This window comes from Diceros bicornis, chromosome 6 (genome assembly GCF_020826845.1).
Source record: "Diceros bicornis minor isolate mBicDic1 chromosome 6, mDicBic1.mat.cur, whole genome shotgun sequence".
In the NCBI taxonomy this organism is placed as follows: domain Eukaryota; kingdom Metazoa; phylum Chordata; class Mammalia; order Perissodactyla; family Rhinocerotidae; genus Diceros; species Diceros bicornis.
In genome coordinates, this window is record NC_080745.1 from 65,315,578 (window position 1) to 65,338,087 (window position 22,510).

General features: G+C 40.6%; 1 protein-coding gene across 4 annotated transcripts in view; it reads right to left on the reverse strand.

Annotated features, from left to right (window-relative positions):
• The window catches only part of DNMBP (dynamin binding protein), a 107,686-nt gene that overhangs the window by 48,520 nt on the left and 36,656 nt on the right, over positions 1-22,510 (reverse strand). For 2 of the 4 annotated variants that reach the window (XM_058543750.1, XM_058543747.1), the window contains exons 2-4: positions 13,274-13,428; positions 11,480-11,602; positions 5,572-7,566 (exon numbers count right to left, since the gene is read on the reverse strand). In XM_058543750.1, coding sequence (XP_058399733.1) covers positions 5,572-7,566; positions 11,480-11,602; positions 13,274-13,418 — 2,263 coding nt within the window. In that variant the 5' untranslated portion in view covers positions 13,419-13,428. Of the gene's footprint in view, positions 1-5,571; positions 7,567-11,479; positions 11,603-13,273; positions 13,429-16,956; positions 17,047-22,510 lie in introns of those variants that run through there. The other 2 variants (XM_058543748.1, XM_058543752.1) reach the window with 2 other exon arrangements.

Consider the following 22,510-nt stretch of genomic DNA (forward strand, 5'->3'; position numbering starts at 1 on the left):
CTTGAGAGTAGAAGCACATCTATGTTTATTACTATACACCCTGAGCCCTTTGCACAGTGCCTGGCACATGGTAAAAACAATGAACATTTGCTGGATGAATGAATGGTTGACCTGAATACCATCCTGAAGCCCACAAAATGACATTTCATTCACCAACACACGACAATCGTAACTGCCTCCTGGTAGTCTACTCTGACTCTACTCTACAAATTTACAACTCCTAATTCTCAGTCAGAGCCAATACTGGCTTATGTAAAACAACTAACACTGGGCTATTTCCAATCATTAAAGTTTAGGTTATTTGCACCAACCCTCTCACAGAAAAAAAGCTAAAAAGTTAGGGGAAATATTAAAAAAAAAAAAATCTTAAAACTATCAACACACTGACAAGATAGCAATGTAGAGGCCAAAAGCAAAGGGAAAACTGGAATCCAGAGAGGGAAAGAACCACAGAAACTGCACTGCCCCAGGGCATTTGCCAGTTCCAGAAAACTGTACTTTTGTGTCAATGGCCCTCTGGGGAGAAGGGGTCAAAAACTCAAGGCCCAGAGCTACTACAAGGTGAGGAGTCTAAAAGTAAACCCTTTCTATAATAAGCTAAGATTCCAAGGGACTCCTGAGGGTGAGTCGGAATTGGACTAGCCCTCCTGCAGAAGGCGGGGACTGGCATCTCTGCTCTGACGGTCCCCAGCTCCCCGTAGTCCAAGTTCAAAGTTACAACACAGGTAGGAGATCTTTGAAAGCTCTGGGAGATAGAGAGTAGGCAACTTCAACTCAATTTCATTTGGTTAAACTAAATTCAGTTTATCAAGTATTTAATGATCTCTACAACCTGTAGAACATTATCGCAGGTGTGTGGGAAATGACACACTAACACACAGTTCCTGTCTTCTCAGTAGGTTAAAATTCTCATTGGGAGGCATCTAAACAACTAAATATAAAATCAATCAAAGATAAATTCTGTATTGATGGTTCTTTAAATCTTAGGCCTTAAATTTCAAGATTAGAGATTGTAGAGGACTGGATTGGAGTCCACTAAAGCCTAGTGCTCAAACTGATTAACCTCCTCCTCTTTCAAGGGACTGCTTTTATTGTTGTGTATTCTTTTTACAATGATAGAAAAAGATGACCTTAAGAGGCTTTGTCCGTGATTGCAAGAAATAAGTAATTTCATCATATTAGCAATAGATATAAACAATACACCTATTGAAAATCCATCAAGTCAACATTAACATAGCCAACGCTGTATTTTGTGGATTCAAATAAAGAAAAGTCTACACCTGTCAGAATGGCTATAATTACCAAGACAAAAAAATAATGAATATTGGAGACAATGTGGAGAAAAGGGAACCTTCATACACTGCTGGTGGGAACGCAAACTGGTGCAGCCATTATGGAAAATAGTATGGAAATTTCTCAAAAAATTAAAAATAGAAATACCATACTATCCAGCTATCCCACTACTGGGTATTTATCCAAAGAACTTGAAATCAACAATTCAAAGAGATTTATGCACCCCTATGTTCACTGCAGCATTATTCACAATAGCCAAGACATGGAAGCAACCCAAGTGCCCATCAACTGAAGAATGGATAAAGAAGATGTGGTGTACACACACACACACACACACACACACACACACACACACAAATGGAATACTACTCAGCCATAAAAAAGACAAAATTGTCCCATTTGTAACAACATGGATGGACCTTGAGGGTATGATGTTAAGCGAAATAAGCCAGAGAGAGAAAGACAAACACTGTATGATTTCACTCATATGTGAAAGATAAACAAACACATGGATAAGAGAACAGATTAGCGATTACCAGAGTCAAAAAGGGTTAGGGGCGGGCAAAAGGGGTAAAGGGGCACATGTGTATGGTGATGGATAAAAATTAGACTATCGGGGGCTGTCCTGGTGGCACAGTGGTTAAGTTTGTGTGCTCCGCTTCTGCAGCCTGGGGTTCGCGGGTTTGGATCCCAGGCAGGGACCTATGCACCGCTTATCAAGCCATGTTTTGGTAGGCATCCCACATATAAAGTAGAGGAATATGGGCACGGATGTTAGCCTAGGGCCAGTCTTCCTCAGCAAAAAGAGGAGCATTGGCAACAGATGTTAGCTCAGGGCTCATCTGCCTCACCAAAAAAAAATTAGAGTAATCATGGTGAGCATGATACAGTCTATACAGAAACTGATACATAATAACATACACCTGAAACTACACAATGTTATAAACCAATATGACCTCAATTAAACAATTGAAAAAAAAAAGAATATGCAGTGTTGAAGTGTTTAGGGATAAAGTATACTGATGTCTATAACTTATTTTGAAAAGCATTAAAAAATTAAGCTAGATGGATGGGTAGATGGATAGACATGTGGTAAAGCAAATATTGGTGGGCATATGTACTATTCTCTCACCTCTGAGAATTTTCTTTTAATTTTTTGTTTATTGCAGTAACATTGGTTTATAACATTGTATAAATTTCAGGTGTACATCATTATACCTCTATTTCTGCATAGATTACATCATGTTCACCACCCAAATACTAATTACAACCCACCACCACACATGTGCCGAATTATCCCTTTCGCCCTCCTCCCCCCCCTTCCCCTCTAGTAAGCACCAATCCAATCTCTGTCCCTATGTGTTTCTTTATTGTTGTTATCTACTACTTAATGAAGGAAATCATACGGTATTTGACCTTCTCCCTCTGACTTATTTCACTTTGCATAATACCCTCAATGTCCATCCATGTTGTCACAAATGGCTGGATTTCATCGTTTCTTATGGCTGAGTAGTATTCCATTGTGTATATATACCACATCTTCTTTATCCATTCGTCCCTTGATGGGCACTTAGGTTGCTTCCAAGTCTTGGCTATTGTGAATAATGCTGCAATGAACACAGGGGTGCACGTATCTTTATGCATTGGTGTTTTCAAGTTCTTTGGATAAATACCCAGCAGTGGAATAGCTGGATCATATGGTAGTTCTATCCGTGATTTTTCGAGGAATCTCCATACTGTTTTCCATAGTGGCTGCACCAGTTTGCACTCCCACCAGCAGTGTATGAGAGTTCCCTTCTCTCCACATCCTCTCCAACACGTTGTTTCCTGTCTTGTTAATTATAGCCATTCTGACGGGCGTGAGGTGATATCTCATTGTAGTTTTGATTCGCATTTCCCTGATAGTTAATGATTTTGAATATCTTTTCATGTGCCTGTTGGCCATCTGTATATCTTCTTTGGAGAAATGTCTGTTCAGGTCTTTTGCCCATTTTTTAATTGGGTTGTTAGTTTTTTTGTTGTTGAGATGCATCAGTTCTTTGTATATTTTGGAGATTAAGCCCTTATCTGATAATTTTCATAATAAAATGTTGGGGGAAAAAAAAACCAACAAATAAAGAAAATTCTTCCTGACTAAAACTTTCCCCACCTGCTGTAGGTCTTTCACAGTATTACACTTTTAACAATTAGAAAAAAAATAACATAGTAAGAACACTGGCCGAATTAGTAAATTAGCCTTGAAAAAGGTCAGTTGAATAAAAAAGAATAACAATTTCATCACTTAGTACTAATTCATTAATCCATATATCCATTTAAAAACACTGCAGTGTTTTTAAGCATAGAAGACATAACATTTCTGTGGGACACTATTAATTCTAAAAAGTATCATTATTGAGAAATTCCTGCTACCCAGAATTTGCGAGACTTTTGTTCTGCCACTTGTATATCTAATGCAAGAATAGTTTACAAGTGTATCTCAAAACTTGCAGGTATGGAAGGCAATGGAGGATCCCGGAGCTTGCTATGGCTTTGGGAATGTAGTGCCAAGCCAAGGTCCCCGCAGAATTCCTTTTCAGGCACACTGAAATCAAGGTATCTGGCATTCCCCAAAAGTTCAGGTACTCATGTTAAATGATCACTGTTCTGAGGACACGTCTAAGCGCTTCACCTCATGCAAATGTTGTTGCTGCTGCCCCTGTTTAGCGCAAGTCACCCAGGGGCCCAGAGGCCCAGCTGTTCCCTAATTAATCACACTGGATTTGCTCCAAGACTCCCTCCCACTGCCATGCCTCTGAGTTGGGAGCTCCCTCAGAACTGTGCCCAACTGCACAGCAGTCCTCTCCTAAGCATATTTTAGACAGAGGTTTCCTCTCTTTCTGTAATACCATCTACTTTCCATCTTTCAGAAAATTACTCAATTTCCAGCCTTCTGATAATATTCTTTCTTGTTGGAAATTGGTTTTGGTTTTGTTTTTTTTTTTTTGCTGAGGAAGATTCACCCTGAGCTAATATCCCTTGCCAATCTTCCTCTTTTTTTGCTTGAAGATTAGCCCTGAGCTAACATCTGTGCCAATCTTCCTCTATTTTTCTATGTGGGTCGCCATCACAGCGTGACTGATGAGTGGTGTAGGTCCACGCCGGGATCCGAACCGTGAACCCTGGACCACTGAAGCAGAGCGTGCTGAACTTAATCACTGTGGAATGGGGTGGTTCCCATTCGGGAATTCCCCAAATTCCACGGGGCCGTCACCTGGAATTTTTTATTATATTTTTTCATTCACTTTTAGAGATCTAAAGTAGAAGGGGAGGTAGGTAGGTGTACTTGGTCTGCCGTCTTGATCCAGTCTCTCTGGGCCACCATTCTCCTGTTTTTATTTCTTACTAGTGTCCTGCCATTCCTAGATCCACAGATTAATTTTTATTATTTACTTTCCTGATGACATGTACGTTCGGGGCTCCCTGGCACACAATGCCAACAGTGATATGCAGTCATGTTCTCCTGGGGTCCTAGACAACGGCTGTTGCATCAGTCTCTTCCTCTTCCTACTTTATAAGTGATTTCCCCTGTGAGTCTGGTGAATATGAATGAAGTCTCCAGGGGCTGGTCACCCCAAATCAAGAGACAGAATGTGAATTTTTGAATGTGCAAGTGGGAAGCAGTAAACTGTAGTAGTTAGAAACATGAGCTCAAATCCCAGTTCCCCTGGCAAGTTACTTAATCTCTGCAAGTCCTAGTTTCCTCATCTATAAAGTGGCCATATGAATTATCCCAGTACCTTAGGGTGGCTGTGAAGATTTTTGTGTTAGCAAATGGTAACAAATACTTATTAATAAGTTAATAAATGTTAGCTATTATAATTATTATTATCATGGTTGAAACCTAGTCTGGATCACAAAGATACAAGATGCAGTTTTCTCATGAGTGTTAGCCTGGAAGTCTTTAGTCCTTAGTAGAGCCTGGTTAAGGAAAGTAATATTTAGGGACTTCCCATCTGCCCGACTGCTATGGATGCCACAGCAGCATAGGAGGTATAAATGTCAATGAGCTTTGAGCTTCTTTATCTGAACAGCAAATGAAGTCAGGAGGCTACCGTGGTCATAGGATACACTGAGACAGCAGTTCAATTGTGATAGAATAAGAAATTAGGTAATGAAAAAGCAAATCATTCTTTAATTGGTGAGCACAGATGGTAACATATCCCTAAAAAACATGGGTAGGCTGTTGCTTGGACTTGCGGGTGTCAAGAAACGAGCAGATATTATTTCCTCATCACTTACCTCTAAGTTGCTGGAGTTCCATATTCAAACTCTCGATGTTACTCTCGTAGAACTCAAGATTCTCAAGGGTCTCTGCCCTTAATGATTCCTCTTGCTTCTCCTCCAGCATTAGGTTTAGCTCTTCCTGAGCCCTGCCATACATATCCAAGTCCTGTTCCATTTCCTGAATCCTCACCAATACTAAGGGACACGGGGAGGTCTGGTCCAAAGTCTCCTCCATATTCCCAGGGCTCTCCTTCTCCAAGGTCTCACAGCTAGGATGGTTACAGGGTAGGAGCTTGGAGGGTGCTGCGCTCATTCTCTGCTGTGCCGTGGGGGGCAGGGGAGCTGGGCGAGAGGGTCGCACTGCCAAGGGTGGTTCAGGTTTCAGGTTCTGGTCCACCAGCAAACGGGAAGAAGGGGATGCTGGAGTACAGGGACGGGGTGGTGGTGGCCTTAGGGCCTTTCTCCTCTCAGGCAGCTCCTGCTGCGTGATTAGCTTTGAGGAACCTCGGACAATATCCTTCTCGGAGTTAAAGTCCATGATTGAAAAGTGGCGCAAAATGTTATCTGCTTCTGTGCCGGGCCCTGACAAGCTCTTCTCAAACTCGATCAGCTGTTGTGTCAACTTAGAGTCCAGGTCAATGTTGCCGTCTCCCTGGGAAAGCGCCGTTGCTTCTACAGCGGGCTCCTTGTCTTGCAGACCAGGCTTCATCTCTGATCTCCCTGATGCAGAGCTAAAGCTGGAAGCATTTCCTTTGGATGTGTGGTGCTTTTTAGCACACCTTGCCATGCCCTGGAGCTGAGGCCTCAACTGGCTGGGTCTGACTACCCTAGAGGCTGAAAGAGAAGAGTCACTGTGAAGAGGACGCACGGGCTTCTGAATGGTTTTTGGCTGGGAGTACGTTCCTCTAGGAGGTAGGCTGGAGTAGTCTCTAGTCCTGGCTTCTAGAGGAACAAGGTCAGAGTACTGCTCTGAGCTTGCGTGGCTCCCTCCTACTGTAGAATAATACTGGTTTTCCTGCAATCTGGGATGAAAAGGTATCTGAGGTTGGGAGGAAACACCATTGACTACCTCTGAAGGATCCTTCATGGAAGAGTCTTCAGCAAGAAGCTCTTCGTGCCCCACACCTGGGCTTCTCTGGGGACCTCCTGAGGTGCCCTCATCCCAATAAGGGTTTTTGTTTACTTCATACTCAGAAGCCAGATGATCTGGGGGAGAAGTGGATGTTTCAGAAATAACACAGTTGGACTCCTCTGCTTCACACTCACTAGACTCATGTCCTTTTTCCTCCGCTACTGAGGAGTTCTCTGATTCATCCAAAGAAGTTTCGGGGATGCCTTCCTGTGGCAGATCCATGGTTTCCTCCACCGTTGTTTCAGGACATAACTTCACAAACCGATAAGGAAAGATGCCTGTCCTGCCCTTCAGGGATCCTTCTAGCCAGCCATCTTCTAGAGTCCCCAGAATTCGGATTTTATCGCCTACCTCAAAATCCAGCTCATTCGGTTCCAGGGCTTGGAATCTGTAGAGGGCAATTCCATAGGTCCCTGGCTGCTCGTCATCCTCTTCCGGCCCTCCTTCTTCTTCTCCTGTAGGGGTATCTACTTCACCATTAATAACGCAGTCATCATGATTTCCAGAACTCACCGACTCATCCACAGTCCTCAGGGGACCCAAAAGTTCTACAAAACCTTCTGGAAAAATGCCTCTTCGACCCTCTAACTCCCCTTCAAACCAGCCTGGTTCAGGAACTCCAACAATGGTGATCACATCCCCTTCTCTGAAGTCCAGCTCCTCATCCAGCTGGGCAGAAAGCCCCATCAGCGCCCGGGCTTGTCCCATGGAATATTCAGGAATCTGGAGCAGGGCACTCTGTGAGTGCCAGTGCCGGCTTTGTGAAGACAGGCTGAGCTCCCGAACACACGAGGATGGGAAGAAGCCCCGGGCACCCCAGCAGCTTCGGCCCTGCAGCCAGCCAGCCGTGACAGCGCCATCAAGAATCACTAGGTCGCCTAAAGAAAGAGAAGCAAAGATAAATGACCTCCGTCATCACCCCAGCAGAATATTACTATTACTAACAGTGGAACTCATCATTTTAAACATCTATCAAATTCAAGGAAATATACACCTAGAGTTTTAAGGGCATGAACACTTTTGACAATTTAGTGACAATCTAGTAAATTTTGACAATTTAGTGAAAATATAGTGAACATTCCTGTAAACCAATGGTTTTCAAAGTGTGGTCCATTGAACCCCCGGGGTGGGTCCCCAAGATTGTTTTCAGAAGGTCTGTGAGGTCAAAACTATCATATTTTCTTCATATACTTCAGCAAAAACAACATATCACAGCAGACTGAATACAGACACAAATATAAGAATCTAGCTCTCTTCTACTAAACCAAATATTAAAGAGATTTGCAAAAATGTAAACCAATGTTACTCTAATTTTTTTCATTTAGAAAACTAGTTATTTTTCACAGAAATATGTTATTTATGTTAATATGTAATCAGTTTTTAAAAATGAATTAGTAAATATTTTTTAAATTTCTCAGTTTTGGTAGCTAATATGGTAAATATCAATAGACCCACATAAGCAGGAGCTCTTTAAGGATCTCAATAACTTTTAAGAGTGTAAAGGGATTCTAAGATCAAAAAGTTTGAGAAATGCTACTATAAACAACGTTCTTCAAGTCTGTGCCACTGATTAGCTTATAAACGATAAAGAATACATTCATGACCACTACAGTCCTTTGAATAGACGGATCGAATTTCTCACACTAAATTTTATTCAATATCAAATATGGAACAAAGGAAGAAGTCTTCAGGAATGGGTTCTTTGCTGGAGATACAGGGTGTGGACAATAAGCTCTTCCTTTATTTTCTCCAGAGGCCTTCCTGAACTATCTTTACCCTGAAAATACAACATAATCCAATCTTAAAAGAATGTTCTAATAATCAGCACTTTTGTTTTTGAAAATAACCAATAGTTCCAGTCCTGGTGTTTCAGGTTATCTTCACAAAACATAAGCTGCACAGTCAGCATCCGTCTTACTGTTGAAGAAGTTGAGGTAAAGAAAGGATAGGGCACACTGTTTGTTTCTGGAAAAAATAAAGTTAAAATCAGTCTTATAGGATTTGCCTCAGTTAAAAAATTACTCTATAATTTTGTAATAACTTATTTTATAACAAACTCTTAATTATCTGATTATGAACTATGCATTTTGTGGATTATTAGTTTTAATCTTTTTTTTAACTTTTCTCTTACTTGACGCCTAAGTCACCTGTACTTTCACGAGTAGATGCAATCAAGAAATGTGGTACAACCAGCCCACATAAAATAAGGTCAGGATAGCAAAGTATCCAGCAAAATCATATGAGTCATTTTACAGTCACGCATATTTGAACACTGGCTTATCTTTTAAGGTATCAACATATATGCTCTTGATTTTTAAAAAATTAAGCCTGCCCTACCTGACTTAGTGAATTATATACTCCTTCATTTCAGGTACCACTTTCTCCTTTGTATTTTAAGAGTTTGGTACAATCCCTTTCACACAGCAAGCACTTAAGGTCCATTTGCTAATGATGATGATTCTTCAACTCCAAGTCCCAAATTAATTAATTATATCTTCCCTCCCAAACTAGCTCCACACTGCTAACTTCCCTTTTTCCTCTAATTTGTTCTTTCAAAATAGTCATTCCATTCATTACTTGCTCTTTGCTACCACCCTAGTCCAACTCCCATCTCACTCTTTTAAATCTTGCCCCCAGACGTCGTCTCTTCCAGTCTACTAAATGATTCATGCCAAATGAAGATTATAAATGTAGCAATTTTATCATATCCCTCCTCTGCTCAAACTTTTACCACGAGGCATGAAGGCTTCTTTCTACAGCTAAAGGCTTCTTGTCTAATAATCCTATTCTTATTACCTGAAATATATAGAAAATAAGTTTGCTCTGGATATTCTCTAAAGAGGTTTACTTACTAAGCTACCAAAAGGCTATTCTCATGTTTTCACCCCAATGCAACCTGGCATTCATATGCAGTCATGACGCCCCCCCAGGCCCTCACTCCCAGCTGTGCAATATTATCTTGCCTATGAGACCCTATTCCACACAAGGGGATTTTCATCATCTCCTATACAAGCCTCTCCATCTGAAACCTTGGCATACTTCTCTAAAAAACCTTAGAAGCCCACATTCATCTTGGTCATCTGTAGTCTACTAAAGAAACGATTGCTTATATCACTAATTTTGACACGTATTTTTATATACTCCACAGCACCTAATGTAAGATTCTGTACTTGGTGGTAGGCACTCAACACATTTTCACTGATTTGATACTGTTTTGCTTAGATGTTCTTAAAAAATAGGGTCTTGGTCCTATATTTCTGTATTCCTTTAATTTATGATTCAGTATCCACTGGTCAGAGCTTGGGGTCCTGAGAATTACGAGTGACTTTTTTTCCCACTAGCTCTGAGGCCATTTCATCACTGCCACAGAGGGAACTCACTGGAGACATGGCTACTGTTCAGACACAATAGGCCTTTTGGTGAATAAAGAGAATGAAAGCGTGCCATAACTCCCACTCTACTGGCTTTGAAATGAACTGGCTTTCTTAAAGCTGCAGAATTACAATATTTTCCTTGTTTTGCCAGATCTCTACGAAAAAGTCCATGCCATGCACATCCTCTGCACAGCACTGGTGGAAGCCACTGTGCTCTGGCCCTTTCTCCACTCTCTCTGGCTGGACTGATGTGGACTACAGCCCTCCAATGGGAGAGCTGGGAGTAGGGACAGACAAGGTTCCCTGCTATAACATCTTGATCTGTTTCTGTCTGCCCTCCCAACACTGATTAGCAAGAAAGGATACAGAACAGAGGTAGAGGCTGAGCGTAAAGTGAAGTGCAAGAAACTTACTTGCATAGATTTTGAGGATTAAGATCAAAATTTTTCTTTCTTTTCGGGTTAGGGAAGTTTGCTAGGTTTCTCCCTCTCCCCGGTTCTGCTCTCTTTCTCTCTCTCATATGTGTACATGGTTTAAGAAATTAAGCCTGTCCTTTTAGTGCCATCCTCAAAAGAGCACGTAACAAAATTAATGACATATCTAATAAGTTCTACCATTTTGCTGACTGTTCTGAGTCATCACAAAATTGGACTACATAAGCCTCAGTTTGCAGAACACTACTGGTTTCAATGCTTATGCAGAAATGTATGGACTTAATCAAGTACACTTGTAGAAATGGTTTAGAAGTTCATACGTCTATCAGAGTGCAAGAACTGAGAAATACTCGGAAAGTCACTGAGATTTGGCTGTGACTATCTGTTTTAAACTGCTTCCTTTTAAACTGGTTCTGATGAGAACTTTTAACAATATCTAATGGTACAGTAGTAAAATGGGGCTGTTTTGCATCTGTCTCTTAATTTCCATACCACAATTCCTGCTCTACTATTACACATTAATAAATAGTAATGTTGTTAGCAAAACCATATCAGTTTTTATGGGAAAAAAGGATAAATATAGTCTGAAGTGTGGCTCCAGCATGGGGCAGTGGAAAGAGAAGACTGGACAGAGGATCAGGTGATATGAGTCCACACTCTCAGGCCAAAACTTCTCCTCCACACATAATATTCTTTGAATCTCATTTTCATTATTTATAAAATGCACTTAATAATAATACTCACTTGGTTGCCTCCAGGTCTGTGTTGAGGATCAAATGGAATGTATTTGTGAGAAAATACTGTAGAAATTATAAAAATGCTACTAAAATATAAGGCATTATATTGTCAGGATTATTTTGGCATTGTTGAAGGCTTTCTAGAGGTTAGCCACTTACAAAAATTCAAAAAAAGACCTAGTTGTCAAAATTGGCTGACTCCACCAATCTTATTTGAAACAGTCTACTTTTGGATGATCCACTTACCTCGATGAAGGGGGAGATTGTTCAATTCTTGGGATGTAAATTCACAGATACAGACAAACAGCCTCTCTCCCTCTTTTAGACTGGGAATGGTCACAATTTCCACAAAACTGCTGGGAAACTGTCCTGAAAATAAAAGCAAACATTTCCAATGTTGAAATTTCTTTTTCTCTCTGTGCACCAGGACAAAAAACTTTTTTTCTGAGCCCATTTCTAGACACTGAATTGAAAACTCACTGAGTACGTACTCATAATTTAGAGAATCTATTATAGAAAAAGTGCAGTGCACAAAATTAGATGCATGCAGAACACAGAGAATGCAATTCAATCCAGTAAGCATTTACTGGGTGCTACTCTAGGCAAGGTGCACTGCAGAGCGGAAAATGAGTAAGACAGTCTTGGACCTCAGAGACCTTAAAATCTAGCTCAGACATAAAATCTAATTCCAACATAAGTAATAATTCAATTATGAAATCAAGTATCACAGTACAGTTACACACGTTGCCATTTAAGTTCAGAGAAGGAAGAGAATGGGTCAGGAAGAATATGAAAAATTTTATGAAAAAGATTGCATTTGAGTTTGAAGACAGGTAAAGGTTTTAATAGGTAGTAGTAGAGAGCCAGGGCCTGCCAGTTGGAAAGCATAAGAAAGTTTGATTGATTCCACCTTCTAAATTTCTCTCGCATCTGTCCACTCATCTCTAGACCCACCAACTTGGTCCAAGCTATCAGCACCTCTCACTGGATTACTGCAACAGCCTCCCATCCTGCCTCCCTGCCTGCAGTTTTGCCCCTTCCTATCATTCTTCAATCTACAGCAGTGAGCTTTCTAAAATACAAATCTGTTTGTACTTTTATGGTTTCCCATTTCCTTAACTCCCTCCCATGGCATACTCTGTCCTCTGTGATCCAGCTTCTGCTCATCTCCCCAGCACCATCTCCCCCTCCTCAACCATCCATGCCCAACTGAACTTTTCTCAGTCCTTCCATGTTCTTTGTCTCTCACTCCAGGGCCTCTGAGCAAGCCTATCTTCTTTGCTTTGCTAACTCCTACTCATTTTTTTCTCAGCTGAGATATCATTTCTACGGGGAAATAATCTATTATCTCCCAAATGTGAGTTAAGTGTCAACAGAGTCTGTTCTAAGGACTGTATAACATACTGCAGCCCAGACTTACATAAATATACATAAGTTAAGGACTGGATTTAACATAGGTACATAGTGTGAGGGAAAAACTTCCACGCCCCGCAAGCTAATTAATGAAAGAAATTGGTGCTAACATATATTTTAAAGAATAGAAGTAAGGAAACCAGGGGCATCCAGGGTAGAGGGCAGCTTTAACAAATTTGGGCCAATCATGGATCCAGGAAGGAGCGCACAGGATGCATCATGCTCCCTTGAAAAGAATGAAAGAAAGGGTGGAAAATGCTAAAAGAAGACAGCCAGAGAAAACAAGGTGCAGAGTGACTTATGTTCCATAAAAACTGGTAGTGAAAAGCAGTGGTAAACAACAGGGATTCTGAAAAGAGGAGTAATGCATATTTTCAGAAGAGAAATAACGCTGAATACAAAGGATAAAGACCTGGGTAGGGAAGGGAGGCATGTGAATAGAAAACTGGGCTGGATGGAATGATAACAGACATCCTCTCCTCGCTGTAGAGACCACAGTATGAATACATATGGAAAACACAAAAGGATTCTGAACTTTGTTGACTTCTGTTTCCCATTCAACCTTTATTTTTAACATGGAAAGAATGGAGGGTCCATTTTGTACATGAGGAATTATGAGCCTCTTACCTGTCACATCCTCTTTCTTTCCTAGAAGCCAAAATTCATCCACCACTGCCAACACTTCAATAATATCTCCCACAAAGAGCGGCAGCTCTTCTGATACACTTGGGCAGAAGTCAAAGATGGCTCGAACCACGGAGCCAGCCTCCATGTTTTATAACCTGGAAAGAAAGGTCAAAAGAAACAGGAAAGCACAAATATTTAAGACATTATAGTATAGACCTATATCTTGACAATGATAAAGCTTAAGATCTAAAGATACTTAAAATCAAGTCAAGGCTAAGCAAATAAGAAGTTTGTACTCTATACTTAAAAACAAAAATCAAACTACTATCTCATTTACTTCTTTAAAAATAGTAATTTCCTCATACATCTTTCATTTGATTCTCAAAGTCATTCTGGAAGTGAAAAAAAAGAAAAGCGACCTATACCTGTGAGTGACAGAAAAGATTCAAGTTGGGAAATGTAGACTTTTCAATATGCCTGAAGAGGGCAATAAGGAAATTAACATTTTTAAAGTACCAGGCAACATGGTACTTTTAAAATATGGTATTTAGGGGCCGGCCCCGTGGCTTAGCGGTTAAGTGCACGCACTCCGCTACTGGCAGCCCAGGTTTGGATCCCGGGCACGCACCGACGCACCACTTGTCCGGCCACGCTGAGGTGGTGTCCCACATACAGCAACTACCAGGATGTGCAACTACAACATACAACTATCTACTGGGGCTTTGGGGAGAAAAAGGGAGGAAAAAAAAAAGGAGGAGGATTGGCAACAGATGTTAGCTCAGGGCCGGTCTTCCTCAGCAAAAAAAGAGGAGGACTGGGCTGGCCCCGTGGCTTAGTGGTTAAGTGCGCGCGCTCCGCTGCTGGAGGCCCAGGTTCGGATCCCAGGTGCACACCGACGCACCACTTCTCCAGCCATGCTGAGGCCAAGTCCCACATACAGCAACTAGAAGGATGTGCAGCTATGACACACAACTATCTACTGGGGCTTTGGGGGAAAAAAATAAATAAATAAAAATTATTTTAAAAAAAAAGCAAGAGCTAGATTAAGATGGAACGCTAAAAAATATTTAAAAAAAAAAAAGAGGAGGACTGGCACGGATGTTAGCTCAGGGCTGATCTTCCTCAAAAAAAAAAATTTTTTTTAAATATGGTATTTAAAAAGTAGGCATTTTAAATATGGCATTTCATTTATTCTTCATAACCATCTTAAAGATTAGGACACCGAGGCTCAGCAAGTTAGAAACTTAATTTGTGCAAGATCACACAGTTCAAAGCAGCAGGGCCAGGATTCAGACCGAGGGCATTCTGGCTGCTACCTACGGAGATTGGGTCTGCAAAAAAAGTAACATGACCTAAAGAACAGCAGCAGGACTGTGCCTCAGTGGTCGAGATTTAAAACGTACTGAAAATAAAAATCCATAAAAAGAACAAGAAAGGGCTACATAGATTGCGCCTCCAGACAAGATTTAGTATGCTACACCAGATCAGGTATGTGTTTTTGGTTCAAAGAAGCCTATGGCCCAACCTTGCCGAGTATCCTTGCACTGTTACAGCGTCTGTGCTGTAATAAGGTGATGTGTCCGTTATCTTGACACATGTGGCCGAGGAGCCTAAGCACGTGCTTAAGCAATAGAAAGGGAGGAAATGAATGGCGTGCATATGCCTACCTGTAAACCGTCAGCCATGACTAGCTACATTTCTCCCTAGTCTTTTACAAGGAGCAGCTGAAGATCCCCAGTGTCCAGACCCCAAGTCTATTCTTCCTTATTTACCTCAAGTACTCGTTTGGTGTTGGTAGAGATGAGGATTCTAACTTTCATCTCACACATAACTATAATCACATCAAAAAAGCACTAAGTGCCCAATTACAAAAAAAAAGATAGTTAAAGCTCTGTTAAGTTTATAATCTAAGAAAACAATGTGGATAAACATGTCAGGCATATAATAAATAGTTCAGTCTGTCAATGTGGAGTACCTATAAGAGTTTAATGAATCATGTAACACAATTAAACATTACATATTTAATTTGCACTACTGACTAAAAGGAGCTGATCTTTATGTTACTGAATTTTTTTTCTATAATGAGATGACTTCAGTCCACAGTGGAAAAGAGAAGTGGCCAGTAATATTCCCCACATCCTCTGCCCTCTCCTACCACATATTTAAGTATTAAAAAGAATATAATTGTAGCAATCGCTGGCTGAGGAGGCAGCACACCGTGAATGCAAAGCATTAGACTCCTAGAGTCAGAGAGACTAAGGTTCAAATCCCAGCTCCACTATTTATTAGCTATTTCACCTTGGACATATTACTTAAATTCTCTGGGCTTCAGTCTCTTTGTTCAGAACAATGGAGATAATAATACTTTCATATTGATCATCAAAAGGATGATAATGAAAAAAATAATGATAATTCCTAATATTTATTGAGCACTTATATGTGCCATGCACACTATGCCCTTCCCTCACTGAGTCCTCACAACAACTCTATCGTATATTATTGTTCCTATTTTGCAGGTTTAGGACACAGGCTCAGAGAGGTGACGTAATCTGTCCAAGGTCACACAGTAAGTCAGAGATGGAATGGGAACCCAGATCTGTCTGTCTCCAAAGCCTTAACCAGCATGCTAATAGTATGAAAGCACCTAGGACAGGACTGCTACAGTAGGTGCACAATAAATGTTAGCAGTTATTACAAAACATTATTTTCACAATTAGCTACAAGCTCAAATCTGTGTCACCGATGTAGCATCACCAGAGAATGTGCTATTTCAAGTATATAAACACTACAGAATGTACCATTTCAACTTGCCAAAACTCGATTAATTTTGACCATGTTTAAAAATAGACACATTATATACCTCCCTGCCTTCTTCAGGGGAAGACACTGGAAGGGATTTACTCTTTGGCTGATGGACCCAAGTTCATTATTAAGACGATACATTAGTGTACTGTGTTGTAACACATCATATACAGTACTGTGTAACTTTCAGGTCTCTCTCTTTTTGATGTCAGCCTTCCCTCTGCTATCAGTTTATCCCTCTGCCAACTTTTCTACCCTCTTTCTAGATGGTTGTTTTTAATCTGCTGGGGAGGGGGGACCACACATACACCACCAAAATTGTTAAAAGTTCCCTCAGAAATAAAAAGTGAACAAGCCCTAAATGAGAGGCAAACAAACTCTTCTGTGGTGGTAAAGTACATGTGTAAGTGCGAGAGTTTTCCAACCGTTATTTTTTATGTGCTCTGAGGCCCCTTTCTTATTTTTGGGCTGCCTGCCAGAGGGCTGAAGTTGCCAGATGTCAGACTTCCGCAAACGGGTGGTGTCATAAATATTTTTTTTCCTAAAACAAACAACATTTTGCAAACCTCTTAGCCATCTACACGTTATTAAAATAACTCCTCAAGGTTGGGCCAAGGTGGATATTATTTTCCTTCTTATACTACATTTTCCTAAACTTCATCTCACTATCAGACTCAATATATACCTCATTATCTAAAATATCAAGTAAAGAATTAGCATAGTCCCCCTAGGATGACTTAAGAGAGCTACCTATTACACTGAGGAGTGACCTGTGTGACCTGAAGGAGTTCAACTTTCTCCCTGAGAACCTTTTTGCTCTAGCAGAAAATGACTCAGAAGCAGAGGAGGGTCTGGCGCAGTAAATACTTTTAGTGACTGACCTCTGGCCCTATTGGAATGAGTGTGTAATCGCTGAGGAATACACACCCTGGAAGGGTGCTGGAGTCAGAGTCTGGCTAAATTACAGGATTCATGCATGAGACCAGAAAGGAGATCTTAGTGTCCTCTGTTTGACATGGAATAGCATGAATTTCATCTCAGTCTTCTCTGCTCTGTATACACAGGAAAAGCAACTATTATTGTTGCTGTCTGGGCTATTTTAGAGGCCTAGACATATATTTTGAAACTTAATCATAAATAGCTTATATAAGCTGTTCCTCCAACTCCAGATGGAAGTACAAAGAACTGGGGAGGAAACCAGAACACAGATGGGCTCGAGAGAAAGCAGAGGAAATACTGCCTGTATGGCATGTCAGGGACATGGGAAAAGAGCTGTGAAAACACCACCTTCTTTTCTCGCTGGTAAACAGCTGCACTTCCACCTGTGAGGAGTCATTCTGCATTTGAGATGTAAAGGTCCTTAATTCTTCAAACATTTTTAGAACTATAACCCTATGAGGGAAGAGACTTCTGTCTGTTTTGTTTGCTGGTCTAGAGCAGTGCTCAGCACATAAAACGCTCTCACATTTTTAGTGGGCAAATGAGTTCCCGAACTTTAGGAAAATATAGCAAATTGTTCATATCAAAATCTCCACTTCTACTTATCTAAAACAAAATTAACCATCTCTTTTCCACAAACGGTTTTACCTTCCAGCTTGTGTAACAGTGTCATATAAATCTTCCAGATCAAACATTATTATCTCGGACTTCTTCATCCCCTACAGCCCATGGTACACTGATAGCAACAACTACCATTTGAAAATCCACCATGGGGCCGGCCCCGTGGCATAGCGGTTAAGTGCGCGCGCTCCGCTGCCGGCAGCCTCGGTTCAGATCCCGGGCGCACACGGACGCACCGCCTGTCAGGCCATGCTGTGGCGGCGTCCTATATCAAGTGGAGGAAGAGGGGCACAGACGTTAGCCCAGGGCCATTCTTCTTCAGCAAAAAAAAGAGGAGGATTGGCATGGATGTTAGCTCAGGGCTGATCTTCCTCACAAAAAAAAAAAAAAAAGGAAATCCATCACGTGCCAGATACTGAGCTAGAAGCTTGAATCATACTGCACTGCAAGATAGACAGTAAGGCTCTAGAGCCAGGGTACACGGGTTCAAATCCCAGCGCCACCACTGAGCAATACATTTAAACTCTCTCGTGCATAAGTAGCTAAGCCAGAACAAGAATTCAGGTCTGTTTGACTCCAATGCTCATGTTTTTTTTACTATAAATATCACTCTTCTTAAATCCCACTGGTTCTTCCTTCAAAATCTTCTAGACTTCCATTTTCTTCTCTTTGGTTCGCCAACATTTTATTACGAAAATTTTCAAACAGCAAAGCTGAAAGAATTTTACACCTATCACCTACATTCCACCATTAACATCTTACTGCAGTGACTTTATCACATAGCCTCTCTCTCTTTATCCATTTATCAATCCATATTACTTTTGATACATTGCAAATATTTATTTTTAATTTTTTTGATGCATTTCAAACTAATCCACAGATATCTCCCCCAATACTTTGGCATATATATCTTAACTAGAGTTCATTATTTGTTTACAGTTTTGGTTTTTTTTCTTTTTGGAAGTACCACTCCTCTTTTCTTGGCTAAAGGTACAATTCTTTTCCCTGTCAGTGAACCTGGTTAATCGTTTAAACTGTTGATTTTTACACTTTTACATATTATTCAGTTGCTTGAGAATTTACAAGGTCTATTTTCTATAATTCATGCACATATTCAACAAATATTTATCAAGCCTAATGGAGTCAATCAAATTCCTATGCAGGCTAAAAATCTGGCTCCACTGGGTAGGCTAATCATTTGATGACCCTTTAACCCAATATTCTTTAAATGTTTATTCTCTAATCCTGTTGATGGCTGACAGGAGCATTAAACTCTCCTCTCTTGTCCTAAGCAACTGAGAGACAGAGAGAGAGACAGAGACAGAGAGAGACAGAGACAGACAGAGAGAGAGACAGACAGAGAGAGATTGATTCTTAAATCTGCAGTGACTTTTTTTAGTGCCTCAAGAATATTTTAACACTTTCTATGGGCTTATGGCCTTGGCAGCTACCTCTAAATCCAGTTTTACTCCCATGATGTACAAGCAACATTCAAGATATTGTGTGGGGGATAAGCTACAGTTCCTGCCCCCAAGAAGCTTAGCTTAGTCCCCACCATTTTCCCAAAACATGTTCTGAGGACACTAATCAGCTCCAAAATACAAGAGCTCCATGGTCATTACAAACTTGGGGAAGGCTATAGACCATATTTTCCTCTTGGAGGAAAATACTAGTATATGAAAAAATACTAGTATATGAAAGACCAAGACAACTCAGCCAAGAATCTTTTTTAATCCAACTTTCCTAAACTTGTCTGGCCACAGCACACTTTTTTCAGGTCAAACTTTAGATTTTTTTTTAACCTCATCTCACTACACTTATTCATAGTCCTCTCAGTGCATTCCTATCTGATCAAAATCCTCTCTGCTCCCATAAAGCACTTTCTGTCCAGAACTTGTTCCTTGTTTACATGCTGTTTCTTTTATCCACAGTGGGTTCCCCTGTCTTTCCACATATTTAAAGCCTCCTGCTCTCTACTTCCTCCAAACTATGCCCACCTCTCCCACTCAACCCCACCTCCACCTTTCATGTCTCAGCTCCTAGAGCCCTTGCTCTTACATCATCTTGTAGATTTCTGAGATATCACTGGACACTGGACACATAAAAGTTAAAGCCATGACAGTGAATGTATTAATGAAAACATATTCAGAAATGAAATAACATTTTAAAATGTACCTCACACAACCCAAGTGTCCATCCACAGATGAATGGATAAACAGAATGTGGCATATACATACAATGGAACATTATTCAGCTTTAAAAAGGAAGGACATTCTGACACATGCTACAACATGGATGAACCTTGAGGATATTATGCTAAGTCACAAAAAAACAAATACTGTGTGATTTCACTTAGATGATGTATCAAGACTAGCAAAATTTATAGAAACAGTAAGCAGAATGGTGGTTGCCAGGGGCTGAGGGGAGGGGGCAATGGGTACAGAGTTTCAGTTTGGGAAGATGAAAAATTGATGAAGATAGATACTGGTGATGATTGCATAACAATGTGAATGTACTTAATGCCATACTTAAAAATGATTAAAATGGTAAATTCTATGCTATATATATTGACCGCAACAAAAAATATTTTTTTTAAGTATGTCATAAAACGTGAGAGAACGTGAAAGAAGCCCTGGGAAACTTCAGTAATTTTTAATAAGCAATATATCTTAGTAAAGTATGTCTGGACATACTTTACTAAAAAATCTCCTGAGATCACAAACTATAAACTTTTACCCTGATAGATACTGATATCACACAGCTTAACGAGTAATTTCCAATGCAGCCTTTTGAAAGAAGATCTGAACCTGGAACAGATTTAGGACACTGAACAATAACCATGTGTTGATGTCTTCTATTTCTCCTCCTAGGTCTGTCCTCCACCCTTCTCCGCCCTGCCTGTGCTCATCAAGGCGCTCCCTTGCCTCTGGCTTCCAGTTGGGTTCAGCCAATGGGTGGCACCAGCAGGAGATCTGAAGGCAGAGGGATGGTGAGGTTGGGGTATTTATTCTCCTGGCTCCTTTCCTGCTAGGCTGTGAGTTGGCTGTGCTGTTCTACTAAAGGGCACAACTACCGTCAGAAGGCCTCCTCAAAACAGCTTTCTCTTGATTCAGGTAAACAGCCGATTCCCTGCCCCTTCAGGCCTGGGGGGCCCTCCTGCTAGCCCTGGGGTACAGTACAATTCTTTGTTATTTTCCTTAAACCTGTCCATTCCATTCTAAGTAGGACCTCCTCAAATTACCCAATTTGAGCCTGCCTTCTACATTCTGCCGGGCCCCTGATGGATACATGCCCAAAGGAATTTTTAGGATTTATGAGAACTATGCATGAAAAAAATGAGGATAGAGAAAATAGAAAACTATAAAATTAGTTTCCTAAATCTACCATTCTAAATCTAGGGAGCTTATCTAAGAGATAAGAGCTAAAGATATAAATTTTGAAGGCTTTATAAAATATTTTGAAAAATACTGATGCCTGGATTCCCCCACTAAAATATTAGCCCCACTTTTGATGGATTTGGTGCATAGGACCCAGACTCTAAAATTCTTGTTTCGAAATTCTAAGCAATCGATTTTACTACTAGGAAAGTGAGACACAATGTGTGAGAGTTTTGAAAATTTATTTTTTCAGAAAACACTGGTGACACCTTCTACCTTCTTCCTAATATTTCCCAATTCATAGTATAAGTCTAAATTCTGGGATCCCAGAACAAAATTTCTGAGGGAGTTTTCTTAACTGGAAGACGACAGACTGCGGTGTCTCCTTTCTCGTTTGCTCCTACAAAGGGGAAGTGCCGGCACAACAGGTACGTCTCTGCCTACCCGAGAGCTGGGGAAGGCCCCCTCTACAGGGACTCTGCAGTTCAGGCTCCTTCAAAGGAACATGCTTTCATGAGCATCTGGATATTTCCTTACGCCTCGGAACTAACTCCCCAGAAAACATAACCTTTTGGGAATGGGAATCCATTTTAAAAATTTCAAGTCCTAGCAATGAGAAGTAATATTTAACCTCACAAGCAATTGCAAGGTTCTCTTATTCTTGACAACATAGGGCTAACAATAAGTCTTTCTCCTTTGTGTGAAAGGATAAGACGTGTTAGAAAATGAAGTCTAAATCTGTTTCAGGAAGGAAATGAAAGAAGCTAGGAAAACAACATTTCCTCCTCTGGTTTATGTCACTGGAGTTCATCTTGGACAGAAGGCCAGCAGTCACTGCCAGGTGATTACTCAGAGAACTAGCAACTGATGAGGAGGAAAAGTAGAACCCATCTTGATCACGGCGCCCCCATGAGGCAGAGTAGCACGGCCTGGGCCAATCCGTCCTCCTTCATCAGCACCTTCTGCCTACCCCCATGCTCTCCTGATGACAGCAGCACTGACTCACGACGTGTACTTTGGTTAAACAGGTTATGGAATGTTGGACTGTAAGAAAAAATGAAAAGCCTGTTCTGACTTGGGTGAGATGATCAGAGAAATGAGGGTAGAACAGGAAAGGAATCTGCTATCATAAACCGTCCTTATTTCAAATGTGTCCCAATTTGGAAGCCAACGACCTCAGCAGACGGAAAGGGATAAATATCAGAGTCTCTGCCAATCATGGAAGGACCCTTCAGTCCTTTTCAGGGTTTAAACCAAACAACTCTCATCTAAAACACCCTAATACTTCTAAAATTTTTTGTTCTACCAAAAGACCAGAATTTAAATTAAGTTTCAGGATTGAATCTTATGGTATAGCTGTTTTAGCTAATTTAAGGATTCTACTCTCACCTCCCACCCCTACATTAAGCTGATGTTTTTCTCCTTTTTAAGCTACCTTAAAAAAAAATATGCTTATAAATCTCCACATCAATTTTATCTTTTTGATAAAATTGCACTG